Below are 25,053 nucleotides of genomic sequence, written 5' to 3'. Positions count from 1 at the left end.
GATAAAATGGAGATGTAGAAGAGGGAGATAAATAATAAGCCTTTCAGTTTTACTTTCCGTCTTTCCTCGCAAAACATTACCTTGTATTTTCTTGGACAGTGACGAGTGATATAAGGAGCCACTCAATTTACTTTACATGTTATATTTTTCGATTTATCCTGGGTCTTTCGTTATTTTACCAATTTTTTTTACAACCTAGACTTGCAACTGTTGCAAAGAAATAAAATGAATAAGATTTTTTCATTGTTAAATATGTTATTTTATCGTTAAAACACGTTCAAAACTCGTTTGGAATAATCAAGATAAATTGATTTCTAATTTTCCTCTTTTCATGTGAAATTACGTTTATAAAACTAAAAATATGAAGAGATTGATTTATCGAAACACAATGCCACAAATACCCCTTTAAAGGACCATAAAATTTGTAGAATAATAGCAGACAGAAAAATACAGAAAACTATTCTTTTATCCAAAAGGTTCATTTGCAATTATTTAAAGCTCAAAAGAATATTAAGTGAAGAATTATCTTAAAGGGACGGAAGAGCGATTTGAATGAAGAGCCTGTAAATTTAACAAGTGCTGTTTTCTAGAAAAGTACAGATATCAAAAATTGCCATTTACTCAAATTTTGGTTTTGGATTGATCAGAATAAACCAATGTCCTCAAATTTTTGGGATTCTATATCAAGTATACTAATGCATCGATCAGTTTTCATGAAATATGAACATGCTTACAAAAGGAGGATAAAATCTATAAGGCTGCTTTTGGGGCTTTGGATATACTGTGGAATCATTAATAATTTTTTTTTGGGGGGGGGGAGGGGGCAATTTTCGTGGATTGCTTAACATCTATAGGTTCATGAGGACGTAATTATGTGCATTCTCTTATACCTACAAAAAGAATGACTTTATTACCCCAATCATATAATTCGTGGAGGATGTTAACTCGTTGATAAGAGGTACCCACGAATTCCAAGAAAATTGAGCCACTACGAAATCAAATGATTCCAAAGAACTTGTACAATTAAATACTTTTTTTGGTGATTTATGTGGGATATGAAGGTGGAGACACTGCGAAAAAAATACATAACCCGCAATGTCCGCTACCTTCATAACCTGCATAAATCATCAGAGAAAGCATTTTATTGTTTATTTGTACGTCTTTCTTTTAACTAATTAATAAATCGATTATATAAGTTACGAAATATTCACCATATTATTGTAAGTGTACACAAGTACGTTAGCTGAAAGAAACAGCCAATCGTCACCTGTGAAACTTTGAGTCTGACATCTTCATGGTTATTTCATGCAGTCCGTGATTTTTCTTAGGTCGCCCAAGTTACGACCAATCAATACATTGGGCTTGTCGATTTCAGTTTCATGCCATGATTAGTTTCAGCCGCTGTATATTTCGACCAATCGATAAACGGGCGTGTAGATTTTAGTCTGGCTGTTTCTTTAGAGCTTGAATTGACTATAAGTTTCTGTAAGAAGTATTAGGAATCATACTTGGTATACATTACCAATAATATAAGCAGGAACTTTAAATAGTTTTAATATTACATGTTACATATATGAAGGGGACAGGTTTATGCTATAACACCAGGACTATATCTTGTGAAAAGTGTACAAAATTGACTCATAAAACTATTCAAAGATCTTGCTTACTACATTAACCATAGATCGTCTATTTAATTTACAATTTTAAAGAAAATAGGTCTTGAAGGATATTTTAGTTATATAAAATCAAATTTCTGTAACTTAGTTTTTGGGAGTTGATTTTAATCAACTCTCCTGTGCAGTTACTCTGGCAAACCGAAAGTAAAACAGTGTTTGGACCTAAGCACAAATCATCACAGCTGACAAGACTTAGTTCTTGAAAATAATAGAAAAATTCAAAGTAATGTATGCTGAAGCATTGTTTTTCAAGGAAACTTATCAATAAACACTTTGAAAATAGTCAGATTTTATATAATGCGAACAAATAAGAAAATTGTATAGTCTCATGTATTCCTACGACAGAGTTTAATATAGTCTCGTTCAACCAAACACTCACGGCTGTCTCCGTAAATCTCCGACAAGCAGATAGGCTCTCTTAATTGCTTGTCGGAGATTAACGGAGACAGCCGAGCCTCTGGTTGAACGAGACTAGAGTTCGATATCATTAGTGCTTGGGTCCATAAAACTTCTAGAATTGCTTCGATAACTTATACATAGTTTGAAATCTATCTTTAAATATAACACAACATGATTCATATGGGGTTTCTCGAAATTCTTGTCGGAAAAGTCTAAAATTCATATAATAAAAAATTTCAGACTAGAAACTAATTGCCATGCAAGATAAGTTGATTTTAAGATAAATGATAATCGATAAAATCAACTCCCGTCAGTACTTCAGTACTTTGATTGAGATTGTCAATTAAGTTTAATAAACTAAATAATTTAATACATTCATAGCCATTGTAAACATTTAATTTATCATGAGATATGTGACAACAAATCCAAATAGCTTTACTTTTTCATCAACGTATATGAGGTCCTCATAATTTAGAAAATATAATTTATGAGTGGTGTTATTTCCTTAAAAAGGGAAACGTGTGCTAGAGCACTTCACTCTAATCACAATGAAAGATCACAGAATGAATTCATAATTTTATAATAGATGTTTCATCTTAATCTGAAATTCATAATAAAATTAGTTGATACAATATCATAAATCTGATATCGTGATGTGTAAGGGCATCTTCGAGTGCTTATTCTTATTTTTATTAGCTATAGGATGAACCTTTGAAGTTTCATTTCCGATGATGATTCTAATCTTTTTTTAAAGTGGTTTATGTTACAATGTATCAATATACGGTTCAGTATTGATTTGTTTCTTTCTGCTGTCTATGATTACATAATGTTACATTCCAAAACATTTTAATTACCACACTTCTAGAAACAAATCAAACATAAACTATGTATCAATTTTCAGTGCATTGCAAATTATGAAATATAAATATGAACTACATGTAGCAAATTTAAACGTACAGGAACAACAATACTGCCAATTTCAACCAAACTTTGCGTAATGCATTCTTAGGTGGAGGGAATTCAGCGGGTTTTTTTAAATGAAGTGCCATGCCTTCTTTTAAAGGAAGATAATTAAAAACTATTAAAACATTTGTTGGTATCTTTTAATAATCTTTTCAAAAAAGCAGAAAAGCTAATACTTGTGTGAAAGTATCCTCAGTTAGTGTAGATTTCAACTTGTTCAAAACATGTTCCCAGGGGGTAGGGTTGGGTCACAATGTGGGGGGGGGGGGGTGTCGAATTTTTACACAGAAATGAATAGAAAAACGTCTTTAAAAATCTTCTTCTCAAAAACCAATTGGCCAGAAAAAACTGAAACTTGTGTGGAAGCATCCTCATCCTCAGGTAGTGTGGATTTAGGTTTGTTCAAATCATGATTCTTTGGGGTAGAGTGGGACTACAAAAGGGGGCGGGGTTTCATTTAAACACAGAAACATCAAGAGAAAAGTCTTCTTATAAACCATTTCGTCAAAAACGCTGAAGTTTGTTTCGAAGCATACTCAGAAAGTTAAGTTTCTATTTTGCTTTAACTATGATATCTGGGGGAAGGATGGATCAAATATGGGGGTCGAATTTTTACATAGGAATATGATTAAAGAAAAATATTTTCTTTTCGAAAATAAATTAACTAGAAAATATGTAGCTGGTGATATAAACTGCAATTTCATATGAATTTTGTTCAGCTTTTTTTAAAAATATTTTATTTCTGACAGTTACAGATTTTGAATTATACCTTTCCACGTCCACTTTTAATTAAAACTACATTTTAAGATTATTATCTATGACATTATCAGTTTCAAAACTTAAAAACTGTAGACAAAGATCAACATTCAAATGATATTCCATAATAGGCTATATCATATTTATCCAGACAAGCTTTACCTCCGGAGTTGTCAATCATCAAACATATTCATTCATGCAATAATCATCTTGATACTGATAATGATATGCCAATGACAAATCAAAAGTAATTTTTGTAAGAAAACTCGTAGTACTTAAATGAATTTTCCTAATTGACAGCTACCATCTACGGGCTTTGTGACTGCTGTTAGAGGCTTCAAGTATCAGTTTTCTTGTCTGTCTACCAATCCACCTTCTTTATCCACGTAAAGGCATTTTCTTTATCTGTATTCTATAAATATTTGTATCATAGCCGAGGTTCTTTCACTCAATATTTCTATATTCATATCTATCTATCGATTGATCGATCGATCGATCTGCCCGTCTGTCTTTATCAATTTTCATCCCTAATGTACAAAACTGTACAAGTGCATGTTATGGTAAAAACTAACAACTAGTAATACAATGCTGAGGAAGTACAGAGACATGAAATGGTTGTATTTCTTAAACTATAGCTTTTAATTTACAATTTTGATTCATTAAAGGGTGCAACTGCACTGCTTAATGAAAAAAAAAAGATTGTATCATCAGTGGTTGAGGATGGAGATGTTTGCTTGTTTCATGAAGCGTTAGGGCTGCTGTGCATTTCTGACGCTTAATGATAAGATCCTATTATTGAGTAGCGATATATCATTAGCGGTTGGTAATTAAAACGGGTAATCCAATAATTTATGGCAGTAAGCATTACAATCGCAGCACTTAATGATATTTATATAATTAAGCGGCGTTGTATCATTAACGGTTTTTACAACACTATAACTTATAACTCTGAATACAGTTTTAAAGGGACTTGGACACGATTTTTTTTATAAAAGAAAAATTCTTTTTCTTATTTAATGATAAAATGGTTAACATGCTCATTTTGAATGATTGACCAAAATTTGAATGTTATAAGTCAAGATTTAAAAAAGATACAGAGGTAAAAAGTCATTCTTATGTAATCAAAGCTCGAGTCTTATATTTGTTTACAAATAATGTGAAGTAAGGAATTACCATTTCTTTGACAAAAAGACTCGTTGCAAACAATTGATACTTATAACAATAAAACAAATAATCAAGTAAAACATAACAAAGCTCAAACTTTGATTACAAAACAAAGATTTTCAGACTCTGTATCTTGCTTATAACTCAATATTTGACTTTAGAATGCTTTCAAAGCATTTAAAGTTCCAATATCAACCATTATAAACATTAAAATTGGAAAAATAAAAATTTGAATTTTGAGCTTAAATCATGTCCAAGTCCCTTTAATACGCCGAAACAATATAATCAAACAACGACAATCTATGAAAAAGTCGAATCAATTTTTTTTTGGATATTGATAAACAAATTAATCGTTGGCTTTTGATGTAAACAAAATTCATTATTGAAACATATATCTAACTATTAACAGATTAACATAATAATTGCAGAATGAATTACGTAATTTTTTCAAGATTATATCATTTGTGTTGTCGATCTTTGATTCCAAACAGGAAGATAGCCATCTAACTTTGATATATATAATTGATAGTGAGAGTTTAAAAACATATTGCTGGATTTGGTAAACGTGATAGATTTGTGGATGTTGAAAAAACGCAAGCAACTTTTTTTATAAAAAAAAATTATACTTGAACATGAAAAGACTTTTAGTGATAATTATTTTATGCTGGCTGCCGCTACATCAAGCAGGCAAGTATCATTTGACTTTGTATAAAGTAATGCTGAATCACCCACTGATTTTATATCATACTCGTTTTAAACCTTAAAATGTATTTATCACTACTATTCTTATCATTAATAATGCATTTATGTATGGATAAATGAATTTATGACAAAAAATTTGAAAAACTTTTATAATTTGTAAATTAAAACTACTTCAAATGAAATATTTATTTAGAAAATGTGTCGACAATTGGCAAGAAATGGATATAAACATGTTAGATTTGTTAAGGAATTGTTGCGTAAATGCTAAAATGTACGAGAGTTGTTAGAGAAGTTTACGGAAAGAATGATTTACGGCCACATTACTGTGTTCTTCGTAGGATGAGGCATGTTTTATTCAATGACTAGCAATTGAAAATAAGTATGCAAAAAATCATATGATTTTGAAGTTGTTTTCCAAAGATACATCGGTTTTAATTTCGCATGAATTGGATTTACGGAGAACCATTTCATATTTCCACGACGTCAGGTGACGTCAAACTAGTAGAAGGCAATTAAACCTGTCACTTTTTTTCAATGTAAACACCTTTTAGTTCAACCATTTTTCATGCCATTAACTCATTTCTAAAACGCAGTTCCACACCATTATTTGTCAAATTTCGAGAGAAAAAAATCAAAATATTTTGGCACTTTTTTGTTTATGTGGTATAACCATTATACGTGCCCGAAAGCGCCATCAAAATCCAATATGTATAAATAGGTTGCGTTTAAGGAGAAATTGTTAAATAGCCTGTCGACGCCGGGTTAGAAAAATACATAAAATGCTACTGCTGATCACGCTGCATTACAGATTATTTACTTATAAGGATCGTAAATTTGAGGTACAGTGTCCATGCGCATAAGAAGGTGTATGGAAAGCAGTCCTGTAGTAGTCAACTGGAAAATGCCTTTTCCCTACTTTTTTGGTACAGAGAAAGAGGAACCCGTTGCCACAAAGCATACTTAGGACTAAGTTATATCTTAAGAAAGAACTTTTTCTTATGTTCATTACTTATCCGATTATTCTGGTCTTATCTTACGAAGTTCCTTAGTTATGTCTTAACTTTAAGACAGATAATTTGGTGTCTTAAGAACTCAATATGGCGGCTGTTTATTTTGTATTGAAATGAATTACATTAAGTGAAAATGAATAAATTATAGTTGAACAAAAATACGAGAATACACAAGTCATTAGGACTTGTTCACTTTACTTCTTACATGTAACTAAAAATTTATAACTATCAAAATATACATATATTTCGTCAATCAACATCTCTCGTGTAGACTTTTAATTTTGATATTTTTTAAGATTATCCGGTCGCACGCTCAGATGGGTTGCGGATATTGTTATAGCTAGTGCACTGATAATAATGAAATCAGTCATTCCTGAGAATCACTGATATCTAAACGGTTTGATAAAAACAAGAATAAATACTAAGAAAAACACAATTACAAACTGACTTCCAAAGTTATAACTTGGGTATATTTTAAGTTCAGTCTTAGGAAACATCTTAGGAAATCGTTGTGAAACGGGCCCCAGGCTTATACTAACTGCCCGTGTAGTAGAGGATACAATACTGGAGCCCGTTTCACAACGATCTCCTTAGAAGTTTTTCTAAGATAGAACTTAAGATATGCCTAAGTTGTAACTTAGGAAGTTCCTAAGATTTGTCATAGCTGTCTCACAAAACTTTCTTAGCGTAAGGCACGTGACTATGTCTTATCTTTAGATACATTATATTGTAAGCCACTTTCATATCATATTAATTCTAACTTAATGCCTATCATGTAAATTATTTTCAATATGCCACGAATGTAAACTAAAAATTAGTGAATGTTAAAACTCATTCCCTTAACAAATATTCTAAGGAAAATCAAAAATGTGTAAATAGAGTGTTATTAGTGTATTGTCCATGTGCATGTATTTAAATTTTGTGTAATAATTTACCTTCACATGCATACACGAGTAGATAAGAATTACGTAATAAACCTGCATACTCTTTAAAAACGGTATTTGAGAAAGAAAGCATTGATCATAGTATCTTTTTTGTTTATTGCTACATATGGATAAATTTCTTTATCTTAAATATTTTTTGGATATGACTGCATGAACCAATTGAAAACATTGGTTACAGCTAGAATTTTTTTATTCTTTATAAATGATCGAGTGCATTTTATTGTCTAGTTTGGTCTATAATAAATAGCCCGTATAAACATTTACAGATATGTGTAATCCTAAATTTTGAAAAGGTTCGTTGAGATATCTAGATTTTATTATTTAATGTGCATATAATCCATTTCAATATAAAACATAAATAGTCACCATGTTGAGTTTGTTCCTAAGACATCGATTTACCTGCCTTAAAGTTCAGACATAATTTAGGAATTTCATAAGATAAGACTAGAATGGTGAAGTGGATAAATAATGAACTTAAGAAAAAGTTTTTAGTCCTAAGTATGCTTTGTGAAACGGGCCCTAGCAGGCATATCCACGAAACTTTCCTAAGATACACATGTATGACCTAAGTGTGTTCCTAAGATATGACTTAGGTAAAAAGTTAGGAACGCTCTAAGATTAACCTAGGACACATCTAAAGATGTTACTAGACGGTATCGTAGGAGCATCTTAAGTTAGGATTTCCTAATTATGTTATGATCATTGTTATTTGATCCCAGTGTTTATATTTTGATAATCATTAAAAATTTGCGCGTTGATAATTTGTTTGGGTTAAGTGTTCAATTATGATGTTAAAAATTATCAAAATTTGAGTAAATTTGATGGACAGGGGTTTTTTAGCCAGAAGAAAGTCATCATCGGTATGAAATAAAAAAGTTATTCAAGTCAAAAGAACGAACATTGCAAATATTGCATTGCTTTTTTTCATGACAACTTACATGAACAGAGTAATAAAGAAAGCTCGTGCTTCTTTTGGCAATAATGGGTATTCGCACGTTATATGATATATTGTGATATGTTTTACTGGTATTTTTTCCACATAGAGGAATTTATTTAATGTTCAAAAATTTCTTTGAATTATGAATTAACATTTATTACAATGAAAATAATTTAGCTCTAGCAGTTTCTTTTATAAATCAGCTGTTATCAAAATGAAAAATGATTGAGTCTTAAGGGATTTGAACCACTGCTTTTAACATTGACATATTGAATAATTCATACGCTACGCTTCACAACTGATCCCGGAAAGAATCATTGAGATATTGGTTGATGAAAACAATATTTAAAGGCTTTTCGGACTAAAGGCCAAACAGAAGAATTAGTGAATAACCCCCCCCCCCCCCCTCTTGGGGTCCACACGGACCAAACCGGTAAGAATCGTTTTGTGATCTGCATTATTGTCTCAGTCATGAGTCAGAAAAGAAGCCCGACTTTTTCTAGTGCCGAATACAAGTTCTTTTGGACGAGATGGAAAACAACACAGACATAATATTCATCAAACTATAAAACGTCGTAACCAATGCAGCTTAGAAAAGGGCTTGGGAATGTATTTGTGAGAGAATTGATTCTTGCAACTCCTCCGCTCATGCACGGACTGTTGAGGAAATATACAAGCGACACTAAGAAGAAAGCTTTCCAACAGCGAAGGCAGTCTATGAAGACATGGAGTGGTCCACCGCCATATGAACTAAATGCAATGCTGGATCGAGTTGTATTATTGGAAACTTACCCATACATGGAGTACCGGGTGGACATGACACGGCAGATCCAATGGATCAAAACGGAAATTTTTTTGAGCATTGGTAAGTATTGCTATTAAATTTGACCATATTGAAATTTATATAAAAATGACTTTGTTTGTTAGTTTGTAGTCTTTGTACTTTCAACAACCATCATATCTTTAATCTGTACAGGAACAGAGTCATCAGATTCAAGCCTGACGATGCGCCTATTACTGTAGATGGTAAGTAGTAGTGTATTTCAAGGAATTTGCATAACACATTCATCTATGATTTTATACATTGGTACATATCTATTTTGATATATTTCACTAGAACCAGATAATCACCCATCACTGCAAGCGTCATCAGAGAAAAAAGAGGAAACCGACATGCGCTTCATCGGGGGAGGGGGGGGGGGGGGGGGTTACATGCAACAGCTCCTGGAGGTAGAAGAACAGAAGCTTGAATGCTCCCACCCCTAAAAACTGGAAATCAAAAAACGGAGACTCGCTCTTGATGAACAGAGGCTGGCTTTGGATCAGCAAAGGTTTCAATTGGAACTTCAACGCCACCAAGTGTATTTGGCAAAATACGGTGTAACCTTCAGTGTCACGAATCAAAATCAGAGATATATCTTTATATGCTAAATAATTTGTCAAATATATAAATTGAAACTTACTTAAATTCTGTATCTGAAAAGTATATTGATACATTTACCTCAGTTTATTTACTAGTAATTCATTGTCTGCAACATTAGAGTTACAGCTGTGTAAAATATACATACAAACATTAACTGACATTTAAAAATACTTATAATCATAATTAAGATTGAAATTCGTCATACAATCAGCTGATCACGCTGTCCAGCGCCATCGTTAAATCGTCCTCTGTAGTCAATTCGAATTATACCACTGTCGCATGGAATAGCGTCATTTGGTAGTGGAATTCAATGTCTTATACACATGTTATGCAGAACAGCACATGCAACATTTATGTTACAAGCCCTTTGTGCACTGTAAACAAGAGTACCACCACTAATATGAATGCATCTGATTTTAAAACTCTAAAGGCGCGTTCGATAACATTTCTTGTTCTTTAGTGTGCTGAATTGTATCTCTCTTGCGCTTCCATGGTCGTAGTCAGTAGCCATCCTTGTGTTATTGTTCCGTTTACAAAGAGGTCGTATATGGAAGAATTTCTCCATAGCATTTAGCTACTACGTTAACAAAAATCAAATCACTATCACACACTCCTTGCAAATTGATTTAATGGTAACCTTTCCTGTTAAAGTATAAACATTCGTCTACAGATGGGGATTGTATTCGGATATGCGTCCCGTCAATAGCCCCTATCGTGTTTGGGAAATTGGAAATTTTACTGACGTCAAGCATCAGTTTAGATAGTCGTTGGTGGTCAACTGGCAAACATATGTTTTCTCGTGATATCTGCACAAGACATTGATTCATGTCGCTTATAACGCAGCTTACACTTGCTCTTGATATGTTGTGAACGTCCCCTGAAAGCTGCCTGTTGCGTAAAATCTTAATGCAACCATGACTTACAATGATACAGTTATGGCGAGGTCCTAAATTTAGAAGAGCTTCGAGAAACAGACTTTAGACTAATAGTCCTAAGATAGCCAAGTGTCTAGTCGAGCCTAGGATCAAATAAATTGAAATATCTTATTGGAGAAACCATAAAATGATACTTTCAAACGAGTGCATCAAAATAAGTATGCGGTTTTATATTAAACTTAATCAATAATTACAATATGATAAACTTCTATTTGTTCTGAGATGAACGAATTTTAATCTACATTTTATATGAGAAGAAAGATACTGGTATTAAGAATTTGTGTTTTTTATTCCGTTCAAAATAAACCCCATGAAAAATGTTTAGATATATTACTTTATGAATATTTTAAAATTAAACACTGAACTGAAATGCTATGTTTGAACATATCCTTAATTAATATAGTATGTTTAATATTTTAATTTCAATGAATTTATTACAAAACACAGATGACCATTATATGCACTTACAAAGATAACTGGTGAAAGTATATTGACAAGAAGTTTGTAATTCAATTCACATATTATTTTCTTTATCAAATATATTATTTTTCTTATTAAAAAAATCTTAAATATGTCAATAATGGTTGTAACACCTATTTCGATTGTCTGAAGAAATAAATATATATCATGTATCATAACTTTTACCCATTATCAACGCTTTTAAAAAAAAATAATGTCTTACTTTCTAAACACAGTAATGGAAAATTAAAATAAAAGGAAAATTTATGATGATTTATTAAGAAAGAAGCAGTCTTTTTGTTCTTTTCGTACAAGGCCTGGACAAAGATCAGCTTTTACAAACCAATTACCAAGAGGAATTTGCTGGTCTTACGATAGAGAGGGGGGTTGCGAGCTTGGGCGCTGCAAATTTCAGCACATCTGTACAGAATGTAAGAAAAACCACCCTAAAACAAAATGCAGAACCCGAGCAGCCGTTAAGAACCAAAATGGCATCTCCCCTTAGAAACAACAAAACAACAATAAAATAGTAACCCTAGAGAGACCCAAAGTTTTAAAATATTTTTAGAGGGCCATGATACTGCTATGGCAGATTATCTGGTGGCATGTTTTACTTACGGGTTTGAATTGCATTGTGAGGGACCAAAACAATTTAGGTCATCTAAAAATCTTTTGCCACCCCTTCTATCCTCCTTAATATAAATTATTTTTTGTTGTTTGAGTGAAATGGATAACTTCCTTTTGTAAAAAGGTGTGGGATATTTTAGTATTAATAAATCCTCTTCACACAAGCCATGGTTTTTCTTTATCAAGGTATAGCAGCAGAACAGAGCTGCAAACGAGGTTAGGGTTAGGGTGGTATGGGACATCTGTCGATATTAATGTAGATTAAAGTACTATATAATTGAAAAATTTTCACCGGTTCAGAATTTTCAAATTTTACAATATTTAATCAAAAAATAGCTTTTAAATATATTTGAAAAGGTAAAAATTGTAAAACACCAGCGGGATTCAAACTCATGACTTACAGGTTAGAAGTAAACCCTCTAAACCACTGCACTACGGAGTTTTTTGAAAGAAACTACTTCTATAATTACACTTTATTTTATTGTTTATTTCGATAAACAATACGTCACAACATGGAAGTGTCCCATACCACCTTAAGAGCACATAAAATGATTCTAAAATATGTTAAACCAGTACAAGATCAATTTCAACATTTTACGCTAAATTATAAAGCAATTCAAGGTTTATAATGCGTAGTCAGTCCCAAATTATGTTATATTGTATTTGACATTTGTAGAAAGTAATAAGAAGCAATCATTCACTATGATTCTCCATGCAGTATTCGTAGATATAAAAAAAACAATGCTGCATTTGTATATTTTGATCAACCTTTTGTATTTAAAATCAGCTCAAGGAATGATTTTTTGTTTTGGATATACTTTCGAAACGATTTAAGTTTTCATTTTTTAGCATTCTTTTAATAGGAGCTACACAGTGCATGATTCTCCAGGAAAGGATGTCCATATTAACACCTCGTAAGTGTTGCTTATGTTAATCATTAAAATGTTAGACATTTATTTACCTAAACGTAATATTATTAACTATTATGTATCTAACACACTCAATGAATTATTTATTTAATGATCACTAGATTTCTTTCTTCTTGTACAGCAACTCCTTCCTTCTTGATAAAAAACAACACAGCAAAGTGCCAAGTATACGGAGGAGGTAAAAGAAATGCGGAATAGTGTCTGTAAAACATGTTGGTATATAGCATGTACGAGTATCCGCAAATAAGTTGTTATGCCTGTTGTAAAATGAGGCAGTATATGTGTTTGCAAAAGGTTTGCAACTAGTGTCCACAACAAGGTCGGTTACATGTGCCTATTGTTTTGCTTGGTTAACAGAAGATATTAGTTTTAGTATTTAATGTTTACATTTGTAAATATGCTTCCTTATATGAACCACAGAATAGCGAAAACGTTCAATTCGTTTTCGTGACGTCACACTGATATCCGCACGCACTTACTGCTTGACGGTTGCAATATTGTAAACGTTAAACACCGTTATTCAAATGATTCTGAACGCTTCTCCATTTTTAGCTCACCTGAGCCAAAGGCTAAAGTCAGCTTTTCTGATCACAATTTGTCTGTTGTCTGTCGTTGTCGTCGTTGTCGTTGTAAACTTTTCACATTTTTATCTTCTTCTCAAGAACCACAGGGCAGATTTCAACCAAATTTGGCACAAAGCACCACTAGGTGAAGGGAATTTAAGTTTGTTCAAATGAAGTGCCACGCCCTCTTTAAAGGGGAGATAATTAAGAATTATTGAAAATTTGTTGGTATTTTTCAAAAATCTTCTTTTCAAAAACTATTCGGCCTGAAAAGCTTAAACTTGTGTGGAGGCATCATCAGGTAGAGTAGATTCAAGTTTGTTCAAATCATGGTCCCCGGGAGTAGGGAGGGGCCAGAAGAGTGGGGATCAAGTTTAACATAGGAATATATAGAGAACATCTTTAAAAATCTTCTCCTAAAAAAACTATTAGGCCAGGAAAGCTCAAATTAAAATAAAAGCATCCTCAGATAGGGTAGATTCAAGTTTGTTCAAATCATTGTCCCCGTGGGTAGGGAGGGGCCACAATAGGGGGATCATATTTTACATAGGAATATATAGAGAAAATATTTAAAAATCTTCTTCTAAAAAATTATTAGGCCAGAAAAGCTCAAATTAAAATGGAAAAATCATCAGGTAGTGTAGATTCAAGTTTGTTGAAATCATGATCCCCGGGGGTAGGATGGGGCCACAATTGGGGGATCAATTTTTACGTAGGAATCTATAGAGAAAATCTTTAAAAATCTTCTTCTCAAAATCTATTTGACCAGAAAAGCTCAAATTAAAATGGAAGCATCCTCAGGAAGTGTAGATTCAAGTTTGTTCAAATCATGGTCCCTGGGGGTAGGGCGGGGCCACAATGGGGAATAAATTTTTATATATAGAGAGAATCTTTAAAAGTCTTCTTCTCAAAACTATTAGGCCAGGAAAGCCCAAATGTGAGTGGAAGCATCCCCAGATCATATAGATTCAAGTTTGTTTAAATAAAAGTCCAGGGGTAGGGTGAGGCCACAATGGGGGATAAATTTTTACTTAGGAATATATAGAAAAAATCTTTAAAAATCTTCTTTTTAAAGACTATTTGGCCAGAAAAGCTTAAACTTGTGTAGAGGCATCCTCGGATAGTGTAAATTCAAGTTTGCAAAGTCACAGTCCCTAGTGGTAGGGCGGGACCGTGATGGCTTTTTGAATTTTTACATAGGAATATATAGAGAAAATCTTTAAAAATATTCTGGGAAAGTTTTCGGTCCAAAACTCAGTACTTAGTGTGAAAGCACAGGTTATGCAGATTTAAGTTTGATGAAACCATTATTCCCTAGAGAAAAGTGGGGCCACGAAAAGGGGGGGGGGGTTATATAGGAATAGAGAAAAATCTTCTTACAGGTACAAAAACAAAAGGGGCTTGGTATTAACCAATTTTTTTAGCAAGATCTACTGTACTCAGTTGTCAAGATATTTTGATACTGTAATGCTAATTTGATCAGAATTAAAGCAGTTGTTGCTCAGGTGAGCGATGTGGCCCCTGGGCCTCTTGTAAAATGTATATATAAGTAATAAACAGCAATGTTAAAAAGTTCACCGGGATATGAACTTTGCTGGTACGTGATCGAATCTCCCGAGAAGCCCTCTGGGCTTCACAAGATTTGATCACGTGACAACCAATTTCATATCCCTGTGACTTTTTAAATTGCTGTTTATATTTTCAGTACATTCTACTTCAAATAGGAATAAAAACGCATCCAAAAATTATATAATCTAATTTCTGATAACATATTAGCTATTTCCTAAATTTTACACAGTAGCAGCGAAATCTTTAACGGCTCTGATATACAGCGATTGAGGGCTAATATAGGATGCGACATAAAAATTGCCATGTTATGATTTTTATATTATATACTTATAGAAAATATTAAAGAAACAACAAATTACATAATGTGATGATTATTTATTGTTAACAAATCGCCCCCTGTCAACGTATTCCATCTCTTATAAACTTTTCTTGTGCGCCAGTTGTTTGTATACAAGTTGACGTCGACGTAACTATTTGACGTCGTACTCGCAAATCTATGGTGTTCCGATGAGGCCACTTCGACCTTCGCTGTCACTTACCAGCTGTCTGTTTACCGTGGATCAAACACAGTAATATTCTAATTTCATTACGCGACATTCCTTGCTCATGCATGGATCTAAAGGGAGAGAAGGGGGTCCGGAACCCCCCCCCCCCCCGGAAAAACTTAATATTAATAACTTCACACAGTAAAGAGGGAAGGGGGTCTGGATTCCATCCCCCCCCCAAACATTTAATTTCATTAATCATTTATAACTTCCAAAATATAGCTCGGACCCCCCCCCTCCCTTCAGAAAAAGTTGTGGATTTGCGCAGGTTGTTGAAAATAAATTCTAAAAAGTTCGTCTTTTGCCTCAGATGTCATTTTTACAGCTAAAATTGTCTTTAAAGGATAGAGAGCTCCACAATTATAAAAAGGGGAGATTGCGAAGTTGCGAAGGCGAAGGAGCGATAGTATTATCGCTTCCTTGCTTCGCACTTTCGCCATCGCATAGTCGCCGTTGCATCTTCGCCCTTTCGCTCCTTCGCCGTCGCACCTTTGCCTTCGCGACTTCACACTCTCGCATCTTCGCCCTATAAGCGAAAGTGAGAAGGTCGAAGTGGCCCCATCGGAACACCATGGAGATCGGAGTTGAACGATGCATTAAGAACTCTACGCCATAATAGCCGATGATTAACTGAAAGGGGTGTGATATGTGTGATATATAACATCCGAAGAGTGCCGGAAAGGTGTTGATATAAATCTATCATCACACCCCTAAAGTTTATATCACACGGGTAGGCGAATTTTCGGTTTATATCGCACGGGGAAGAAAAGGGTATATATTCTATAAGTATATGATATACTTGTATATCATCGTGAACTTGATAAGTAGGTTTTTAAACCGACGATAAAGTCAAACAAGTTGCTGTCCTTTAAAAAAGGACTACAATACGTTGACCATTTGCATGTATTTCCAACGAAGACGTTTCCCGCCTACATTTTACATCCAAATATTTCGTAATTTCTGTCAGATATTCATCAAGAGGCCCATGGGCCACATCGCTAACCTGAGGAACATTAGATATGATAAAATCAGCTTAATGGATTCATAATACAAACAATCTGGACAATGTACAATAATACATGTAGATCCTGTATAAAAAAATCCATTTCCCCCCCTGGATATTCTTTTGTTTATAATCATTAGTCCCTTTTCTAACAGGATGATTTTACAGTCATATCACATGCTGAGTATTGCAGTTCTCAAAAAGATCCTTAACAATTGTTTATAAATGGGATAAAAAGCTACATCAAACTCTGAACCTTCTTGTGAGGCCGAAGAATTGTCCTGGAGCCAGAGTCTTAACAATTATAAAGAATCATCTGGCTGATTAGTTTCTGAGAAGAAGATTTTAAAGATTTACCCTATATATTCCTATGTAAAACTTTAACACCCCCCAATGTGGCCTAACCCTACCCCCAGGGATCATGATTTTCACAACTTTGAATCTACACTACCTGAGAATGCTTCCACACAAGTTTCAGCTTTCCTGGCTGATTAGTCAACTTTGAATCTACACTACCTGAGGATACTTCAACACTAGTTTCAGCTTTCCTGGCTGATTAGTTTCTGAGAAGATTTATAAAGATTTACTCTATATATTCCTATGTAAAACTTCGAACCCCCATTGAGGCCCCACACTATCCCCAGGGGTCATAATTTTCACAACTTTGAATCTACTAGTTTCAGCTTTCCTGGCTGATTAGTTTCTGAGAAGATTTATAAAGATTTACTCTATATATTCCTATGTAAAACTTCGAACCCCCATTGAGGCCCCACCCTACCCCTAAATTATTATTATTATTATTATTATAAAACATTTACTAAAGAGAGTTTTTTTAAATGTTATTTAGGACAAGGGATGCTGAGATGTGGAAGGTCAGATGTGTACATAAAACCGGAATGTGTCTGTACTTTCCACAACGTGTATGAAGCCATGTATCACCGGTACTCGTCTTGTCCACACGGGGAGGAATCAGATGTTGTCACGCAATTAAAATGTACGACAATTATTTCATTGCAAAGAAGATAGCTACCAAAAGACAAAAAGCATCTTAAAGAATCTTAATTCATTCATCTTTATATTTTTAAATTAATGAATCACACGAAAGTCTTTACGTTTTTCTTAAATTTTAATGCAACAGATCAATGGCTTGAATTTACAATACGGCGAAATTAGGTGTATTGAGTTATGTGTTAATCTAGATATGTTATTCAATAGAAATAAAGTTTAAGATGAAAGGTATCTACAGCCTCAAAATGGTTTGCTTTGAATAATATGACTGTTATTTTCAAGCAGCTTCATTAATTTTTCCCATAATCGTTTCGGAGCGATTCTGCAATTTTTTGAAACATTACGGGTATGGCAGACATTTTAACTGTAGTAAAGGCCTGTCCCGATCGAGACACAGTTAGATCATTCTAACTAAGCAGAGTGTAGTGAGATTAATAGCATTATTGTGTCGGTTTATCTATTTCGTAAATGTCCGATATCATATGCAATGTCAACCCGTGCACGCATTGTTCATAAAAAATTACGAGCTAGTCCGCCGGTTTTACTTGACGTGATCTGACAATAAAAGCGAAACAAGAATCGCCAGGTTCTAAAGTCTAATTTTGTGTTTACAAGTATGATTTTAAATGGATAATATGAAAAAAAAAATAACCAAAAGTGATACATGTGTACAAGGAACTTGAGGTTTATATTTAGTTAGAGTCTATTTTTTTCGGGGGGAGGGGGGGGGCATAGAAATGGGCAAAAACTTTCGAAGTGTATCCACACCCACAAATGCGCATGTCTAGAAATGAACAAAGATTACCCGTTTCTTCTTAACTACTACTAAACACTTTAATATATATATGTATTTAAAATTCAATGACTTGGTTTCATTTTGCTCGATTTTATTTTATTTCGTTTTTGTAAGTGTCGTTTAGTTTCGTTTTGGTTTCGTTTAATTTTGGTTTCGTTTCGATTTTCGTTTCATACTGTTTCGTTTCATTACGTTTCATTTCTATTTTGTTTCGCACTTTACATGTTCCCTCGTCGTAAGAACATTTTTTTTAATATCATCAATTAAAAATTATATAAGCTGCTGCGATTTGTTGTTAACTCTGGATTACTTTGAAAATTTATGTCAAGACTGCTTATTTTCACTATTGTATGATTGCTGGTTTTAAACGATGAACTTTTTGATAACCTCTCGTATTTTCAATCAAGCTTGATAAGGTATTTTTTAAAGTTTTACTGATTGCTGTTTTAACTTTTGAAGGTCCAGATTGCCTAATGTATAGTTTGGAAAACAACGGACCCTGCATCAACGGAGGCAACCTAACCTGTAAAGGAGATGAAGTGGGTCCACAAATCACATGTAAATGTCCACCGTACTACAAGGGAATGTTTTGTGAAGAAAAATCTGAAAATGTAAACCAAATCTTTTTTAATACGTCTGTCTTCTCAATAAAACTATGTGAAAACTTGTCAATAACACACTTAGAGGGATGTCACTATCACAATCTTATAAAGTTTTAGTACCTCTTATAACAGTTATTTCACTTTTATAATAACATGCACGTGAATGAAAAGCCCCACAAAAGAAGGTTAAGATTAATCATATCAGCTCTATATTTTTTAAAAGAAACTTAGTACGAAGTTTCAAGATTTAAAGTATAGTTTCAAAGTTCGGGGAGGGAGTAAACCACTTAAACAATATCAATTTATTTAACTAAGACCATGATTCTTTAAAGATATGCCAAGTAATCCACCACTTGACCGACTGATAAACGCACTAGCCGTAATTGAAAACCGTTACGAGAATGGGTTCTGTGTGTTCATCTCTGCACCTCACCATAATAAGACTATATGGCTATATTGGCCCCACCCTAGAGCCTGAAACCCTGACACAGGGGTCATAAATTTCCCAATTTTAGTAGAAGGCTTCATGGACATCATAATCATGCATTTATTTTTAAACAAATACAAATGTATATATGGGAGTAGAGAAGACGATTTTCTAATATTTAATACATTATTACTATATGGCATATTGGCCTCACCCTAGAGCCAGATCCCCTAACCCAGGGGCCATGAATTTCACAATTTTGGTAGAGGGCTACATGGACATTATAAACATGCAATCAGTTTTTACCTTGCATGGCATGTGTGGGAGTAGAGAATTTATTTTGAAAATTTGGCTTTTTGTTTGCATATTTGCCCCATTTGTGGTGCCCCGGGGGTGGTAGAGCCACGAATTTCATAATTTGGATTTCTCTTACCATAGAGATGCCTCGCACCGAAAATGGTAAAAATTGGCCTTGTAGTTTTTGAGAAGAAGTTAAAAATGAAAAAAAGGTTACCGCACGACGGACGACGCACGACGACGGACGAAAACGGATAGTAATAGGTCACCTGGGTTTCCTCAGGTGATCTAAAAACTCGTTATGTAAGTTTAGTAATAAAGATTAACATGTTCGCACAAGTTGCTCCAACGTGTACGCTTTACTTGCAATAATTTTAGGTGACGAGAATTTGTGACAGTATCTCCTTTTCACAAACTGTTGGCCTAAAAAATTGCCATTCTACCAAAAATGACTGTGTAACGTACAGCAGGAACAGGCGATACGCTTTTAAATGTTACGAAACCGATCACTCTCAGGAAAGACGAGGTATGGGAACTTCGTTAAATTGGTCATCTCTATTGAAGGGATTTTTTACATATTCAATAAAATATATGTGCATTTATTTTTAATAGGATTACCTTTGTGTATTGACACAGAGGATATCCAAGCAATTCGAATTGATAGTAATGTCTCACACATTACAAGAAAAGGTTTGGTTGATAGTATTTCCAAACGCATTACAACAAGAAGTCTGACGTACCTAACAAAGATAGTTCAGGTTATCACTAAAAACATTACCAGCGGTAATAGGCTTTACTCTACTAGGATGTATCAAACAGCTAACATCACAAAACACTTTACTGCCAGTGATATACCTTTATCTACGATGACGGGTAAGAATGAATCAAGTAAAAGCATTAAGTCTTGTGCTGTTTTGAATTATACATTTTAAGTTTATTAAATTGAATCATGTTCTTTTATGGGTTTTTTACTGTTTGAACAATTCACCGTAGGCAAGTTTTTTACAGAACGCAAACAGCATTTGTTACTAAGAATATAAAACTTCGTCATCTTATGCTAAGGAATCGTTTATTTAACTTCGTGAAAAATCATTTTGTATAATCATTTGAGTGAGTTTACTTATTAAAAACTAATTTACCATCAAACCAAATAATGAATCATTTCCTTTAAGAACAAACTGTTTGACAGTGAGACAATAATTATGACGCATCATAAAGCGTTTTTTCATAGTCCACTTTAAGTAGTAGTAGTAGTAGTAGTATTAGACTTTCACTGTGTCACTATCTTTTGGTCTGTGTTCACTCACCGTTGGAAATATATTTCATAAATACTATATGCGTAAAAATCACATTTTGGATTTTGTTTAGTCATGGTATAATATGAAAATAAAGCTTTTGGATCTTACAATAAAAAAAGTAAATGAAACAAATATTAATAGTGGAACGGACATCTTCGGAATGGACATTTTTCCGGCGTCGCGCATCCTTTTCCGCTTAAGCTTTCTTAGTGATTTTTTGTTAAAAAGGTGGGGTTTTTCCTTCTAAAAACAATTATGAAATAAAAAAAGGAATATTTTTAGATAGTTTTTTTTTATGTTCAGCTTTTAAATTTCCTTCGCCATGGGAAAAAATGTGATAAAAAAACCCCATGAATAACCCCATGTAAACCCCATGGGGTTTTAAAGAAAACCCCATAGGTGAGAAAACCCCACAAAATACTAAATGGGATTTTCCCCCCATATTTTTCTTATTGAGCAGTTTAGGGTTTTTTAACCCACTTTTAAAATGGGTATAAAAACCCCAAATTATATTCTGATCATTTTGATTTAAAAAAGGTAAAGCACAACCTATTTAATAATAATTCTACTTTTCATCCACCTCATTATGCTTTACTTAATTACTTGATAGTGTGATGTTCATTCTCAGCTGTTTAATCAAAATCATGAACATAATTGGACAACCATTCATTAATCTTGCCGAAATTGTGCTAGTCCTTCGTGTGTGTGTGTGTGTGTATGTTTTTAAACTACATGTATCTTAGACTATAACTCCTGTTATACTACATATACGCATGTTGGGACCAATTTTCAAAATATGCTATAATAGTCTCTGGGATAAAATAGCTCAAATGGGTTGCAAAAATACAGGGCAAATATTGTAAATCCGAAATAAAATGTATAAATGAAACACCTTTTTTAAACTACTATTTTATAGACCTGTCGGTAGATCAAACCTTTTCAGTACCAATCTCATGAATCTGAGTAACCATTGGTTTTTTTTTTTCGGGGGGGGGGGGTGCTTACCAACAGTTGTTTTGTGGTGTTTATTCAGAGATTTTATTACAAATTTTTCATCGATCCTTTTCAATTTTTTTGCACTGTAAAATTACACCCCCTCTAGGATATTAAACGGTTTTCTATAGTGGCATCCCGTTTTACAACCTGGTCTGGATAGCCCACAAACGACACAGCGTCGTAATTCATTACCTCTGTCCTTTCACTTAAGCATGGCTATAGATATCGTTGATTCGCGTAATACTTTTCACCATAGAAAGTTATCAACTTTTGTAATGTTTGAGACAAAATAGACCTCAGCTCCGAGTTATGTTTTGGAATCAATGTGAAGCATGCTGTTATCAAAAGCTTTCTTAAATTCACTTGACTCAAGCGCATTGTTGATCAAGAAAAATGGTGTAGAAAATAAAGTTCAGGTCCGGATCTTAACGTTTTAGAGCCGGTTACCCCACCCCCGGAAAAAAACAAAAGACAAAAAGTTATTGATTAATTTGAAAGTTGATTAAAAATGATGACGGAATGCTGACAGTAATAGGTGGTACTAAGAAATACACAATATCTAAATTTTGATATCGTGCATGCTTGGTTGGTGGTGGTTGTGGTGGGGTTACAATGCTCCCTTTATTAGACAATGACTTACTGAAAGAAACTAATAGAAACAGACTACATTTGATATGGTCAAATAGCTGGGCACTATTTTTAACAAATTTGTATATGATATGATATAATATCAAAATCAATAATATTGATGCAACCGAGATGTCTATCACATTATGTTAATTATGAGCCACCACTGTACAATGTTCATCTCCATCATTTCATCTATGATGTCACTAAACTGGGCTATATAATCAAACTAACAAAAATATTGTAACTTTATCTTCAAAATTTGCTTTCATGTACAGAACAAATGTTTGATCAAGTAAACTGTATTATATACATTTGAGTTAAAAATGTTGCTTGAGCACTTTTGCATGCACTTGATGTTTCTCAATCAAAATTTTAAATTATAAAAAAAAAACACCCATATTTTGTTAAAAAAATTATACCGAAATAAGACCATATTCAAGACGTCATTACTATCATATTATGCCGTCACTGGAGTGATAACTTTTTACATACTTTTTACATCCCCCCCCCAAAAAATATGCTACATGCCTTATGATGACATTAATTGAATGAGATTCAATTTTTAGGAGGACCTCTACTAGAGCCATTTATAAACATAACCTTTTTTATTTACTCTTTGGTACAAAATTAGCCACATAAATCAAAGAAACACTTTAAACTTTTCATATACATTTGTTTTATTCAATGGCTTATTTCCTCAGAACAGCAGTTTATAATACATGTACTGTGTAATCAGTTTAAATTCATTGGACTGAGTTTTTTTTATCACAAAAATTCTTTAGGTACATGATGCAATATATTCATGATTTATTAAGGGGCAAGTGTGTACCAGAAAACCTTTGAAAATAAGATCCTCTGAATTTCTATGATTATACAGTACAATTAATTTAAGAAGCTAAGATAAAACAAATGAACACAAATTAAGGCAATAACTGTTTAATTCTAGCTTGTTCGAGCATGTATGTTATAAATATATTGAAAAGCACAGATAACCTTTTTAAAACAATAATATAGCATGCATTTTTTTTCATTATAATTTCAAATATAACATATGATAATAGAAATTTTGGAGCGGACTATTGCCGCACCCGAATCAACACTCCCAATAAAAGTAAAAATCAAATCAACATATAAAAACCTTTGGAGCAGACTATTGCCGTACCTGATTAAACACCTCCATTTAAATAAAAATTAAAAATATTTTTTTAGAAATTTTGGAGCGGACTATTCCCGCACCCGAATTAGAACTCCCAATAAAAGTACAAATCAAACATTTAATAAATTTTGGAGTGGACTATGGCTGCTCCGAATATACACTCCCATTACTCCCAACAAATAACAATTTCAAATCAAACAAATTAGAAATTTTGGAGCGGACTTTTGCCGCACCCGAATTAACACTCCCAATAAAAGTAAAAATCAAATCTATTAAACATATTAATTTAATAATGATAATGTTTCGATTTGTTTTGATAACCCTGACGTCTTTCATATAGTTTACAACTAAAAGCTAATGACAAAACAGCAATGGACAAACAAAATTACATGTACTTTAGTTTTTTATTTCAACTCTTACTTTTTAAACGATCTCCCTTCCTCAGTCATGTTCAAAAAACTCTAAAATATCCGCATTTTTTATTCATACCATAAATCTGCCTTTTGGATTGACAAATTTAAATAATATTCTAGTGTTGCTATTACAATCATTTCTTCAACGGAATGTTTGGCTAACTGGTTTCACAGAGATCTACTACATATAGGTAAAGCGATTCAAGCCACCGATATAGCGATGAACTCTTTTCTTTTTAAATTTTAAATCAACTTGTGTATTTATTCCATTGTAACCTTTTTAAAATACATGAATAGAATCAAATTTCTTATTTCATTTCATTTGTAAAGTTTGAACGACAGATTACACTTTTATTTTGAAACAAAAATGGGGCTGATGTCGGAGAACCCTAATTCAGCCTACATGTATACAATTGTTGTTGGAAGTTTGGCGTGTGTCACTGCATTCGGAGTTTTCAACAACGATAATAATTTGATCGATTTGAATATAGATAACCTATGCAAAGTTTGTAAGATGGTAGGTCGGTTTTGTCAGCAGCAGTTTGAATTCAATCAAATTTTCGTGAGCTATATTGAAGAAAATACTCAATATACATTTACCTCTGTGTACTTCGTTTTACCGCGCATCGAGTGAGTTCGGTAGTGTAATATGGGGTCAAACTGAAAATCTAAAGCAAGGTATGTATTAATCTTTAACTGTACGTATAAAAGAGTCATTAGAAGAAGTTGTCATATTTTCCACTCAAAACTGACTGTGGTCAGTTTTTCAAAGGGTGCCTTATATAAACATATGTTTTTGTTCAACTTCATTTCAACTTTACCACGT

General features: G+C 33.2%; 1 protein-coding gene across 1 annotated transcript; it reads left to right on the top strand.

The window, feature by feature from the left end:
- Nucleotides 1-9,199: 9,199 nt before the first annotated feature.
- On the top strand, nt 9,200-20,469 carry LOC128187630 (uncharacterized). The gene is made up of 7 exons (XM_052858036.1): nt 9,200-9,416; nt 12,859-12,909; nt 13,046-13,102; nt 17,452-17,598; nt 18,868-19,019; nt 20,113-20,260; nt 20,438-20,469. The coding sequence occupies exons 1-7, from the start codon at nt 9,200-9,202 to the stop codon at nt 20,467-20,469; spliced, it is 804 nt and encodes a 267-aa protein (XP_052713996.1).
- The last annotated feature ends 4,584 nt before the right edge of the window (nt 20,470-25,053 follow it).

The sequence above is a fragment of the Crassostrea angulata genome, chromosome 6 (genome assembly GCF_025612915.1).
Source record: "Crassostrea angulata isolate pt1a10 chromosome 6, ASM2561291v2, whole genome shotgun sequence".
In the NCBI taxonomy this organism is placed as follows: domain Eukaryota; kingdom Metazoa; phylum Mollusca; class Bivalvia; order Ostreida; family Ostreidae; genus Magallana; species Magallana angulata.
The sequence above is the reverse complement of the archived record's forward strand: the minus strand, read 5'-3'. Positions and strand labels throughout refer to the sequence as shown.

Bases quoted from the DNA above. Each gene is read 5' to 3' on its own strand.
- LOC128187630 (XM_052858036.1), top strand. From the start codon at position 9,200: ATGCACGGACTGTTGAGGAAATATACAAGCGACACTAAGAAGAAAGCT. The intron at 12,910-13,045 runs GTAAGTGTTGCT...CTTCTTGTACAG, and splicing joins GATGTCCATATTAACACCTC to CAACTCCTTCCTTCTTGATA. The intron at 20,261-20,437 runs GTATGGGAACTT...TTTGGTTGATAG, and splicing joins TCACTCTCAGGAAAGACGAG to TATTTCCAAACGCATTACAA.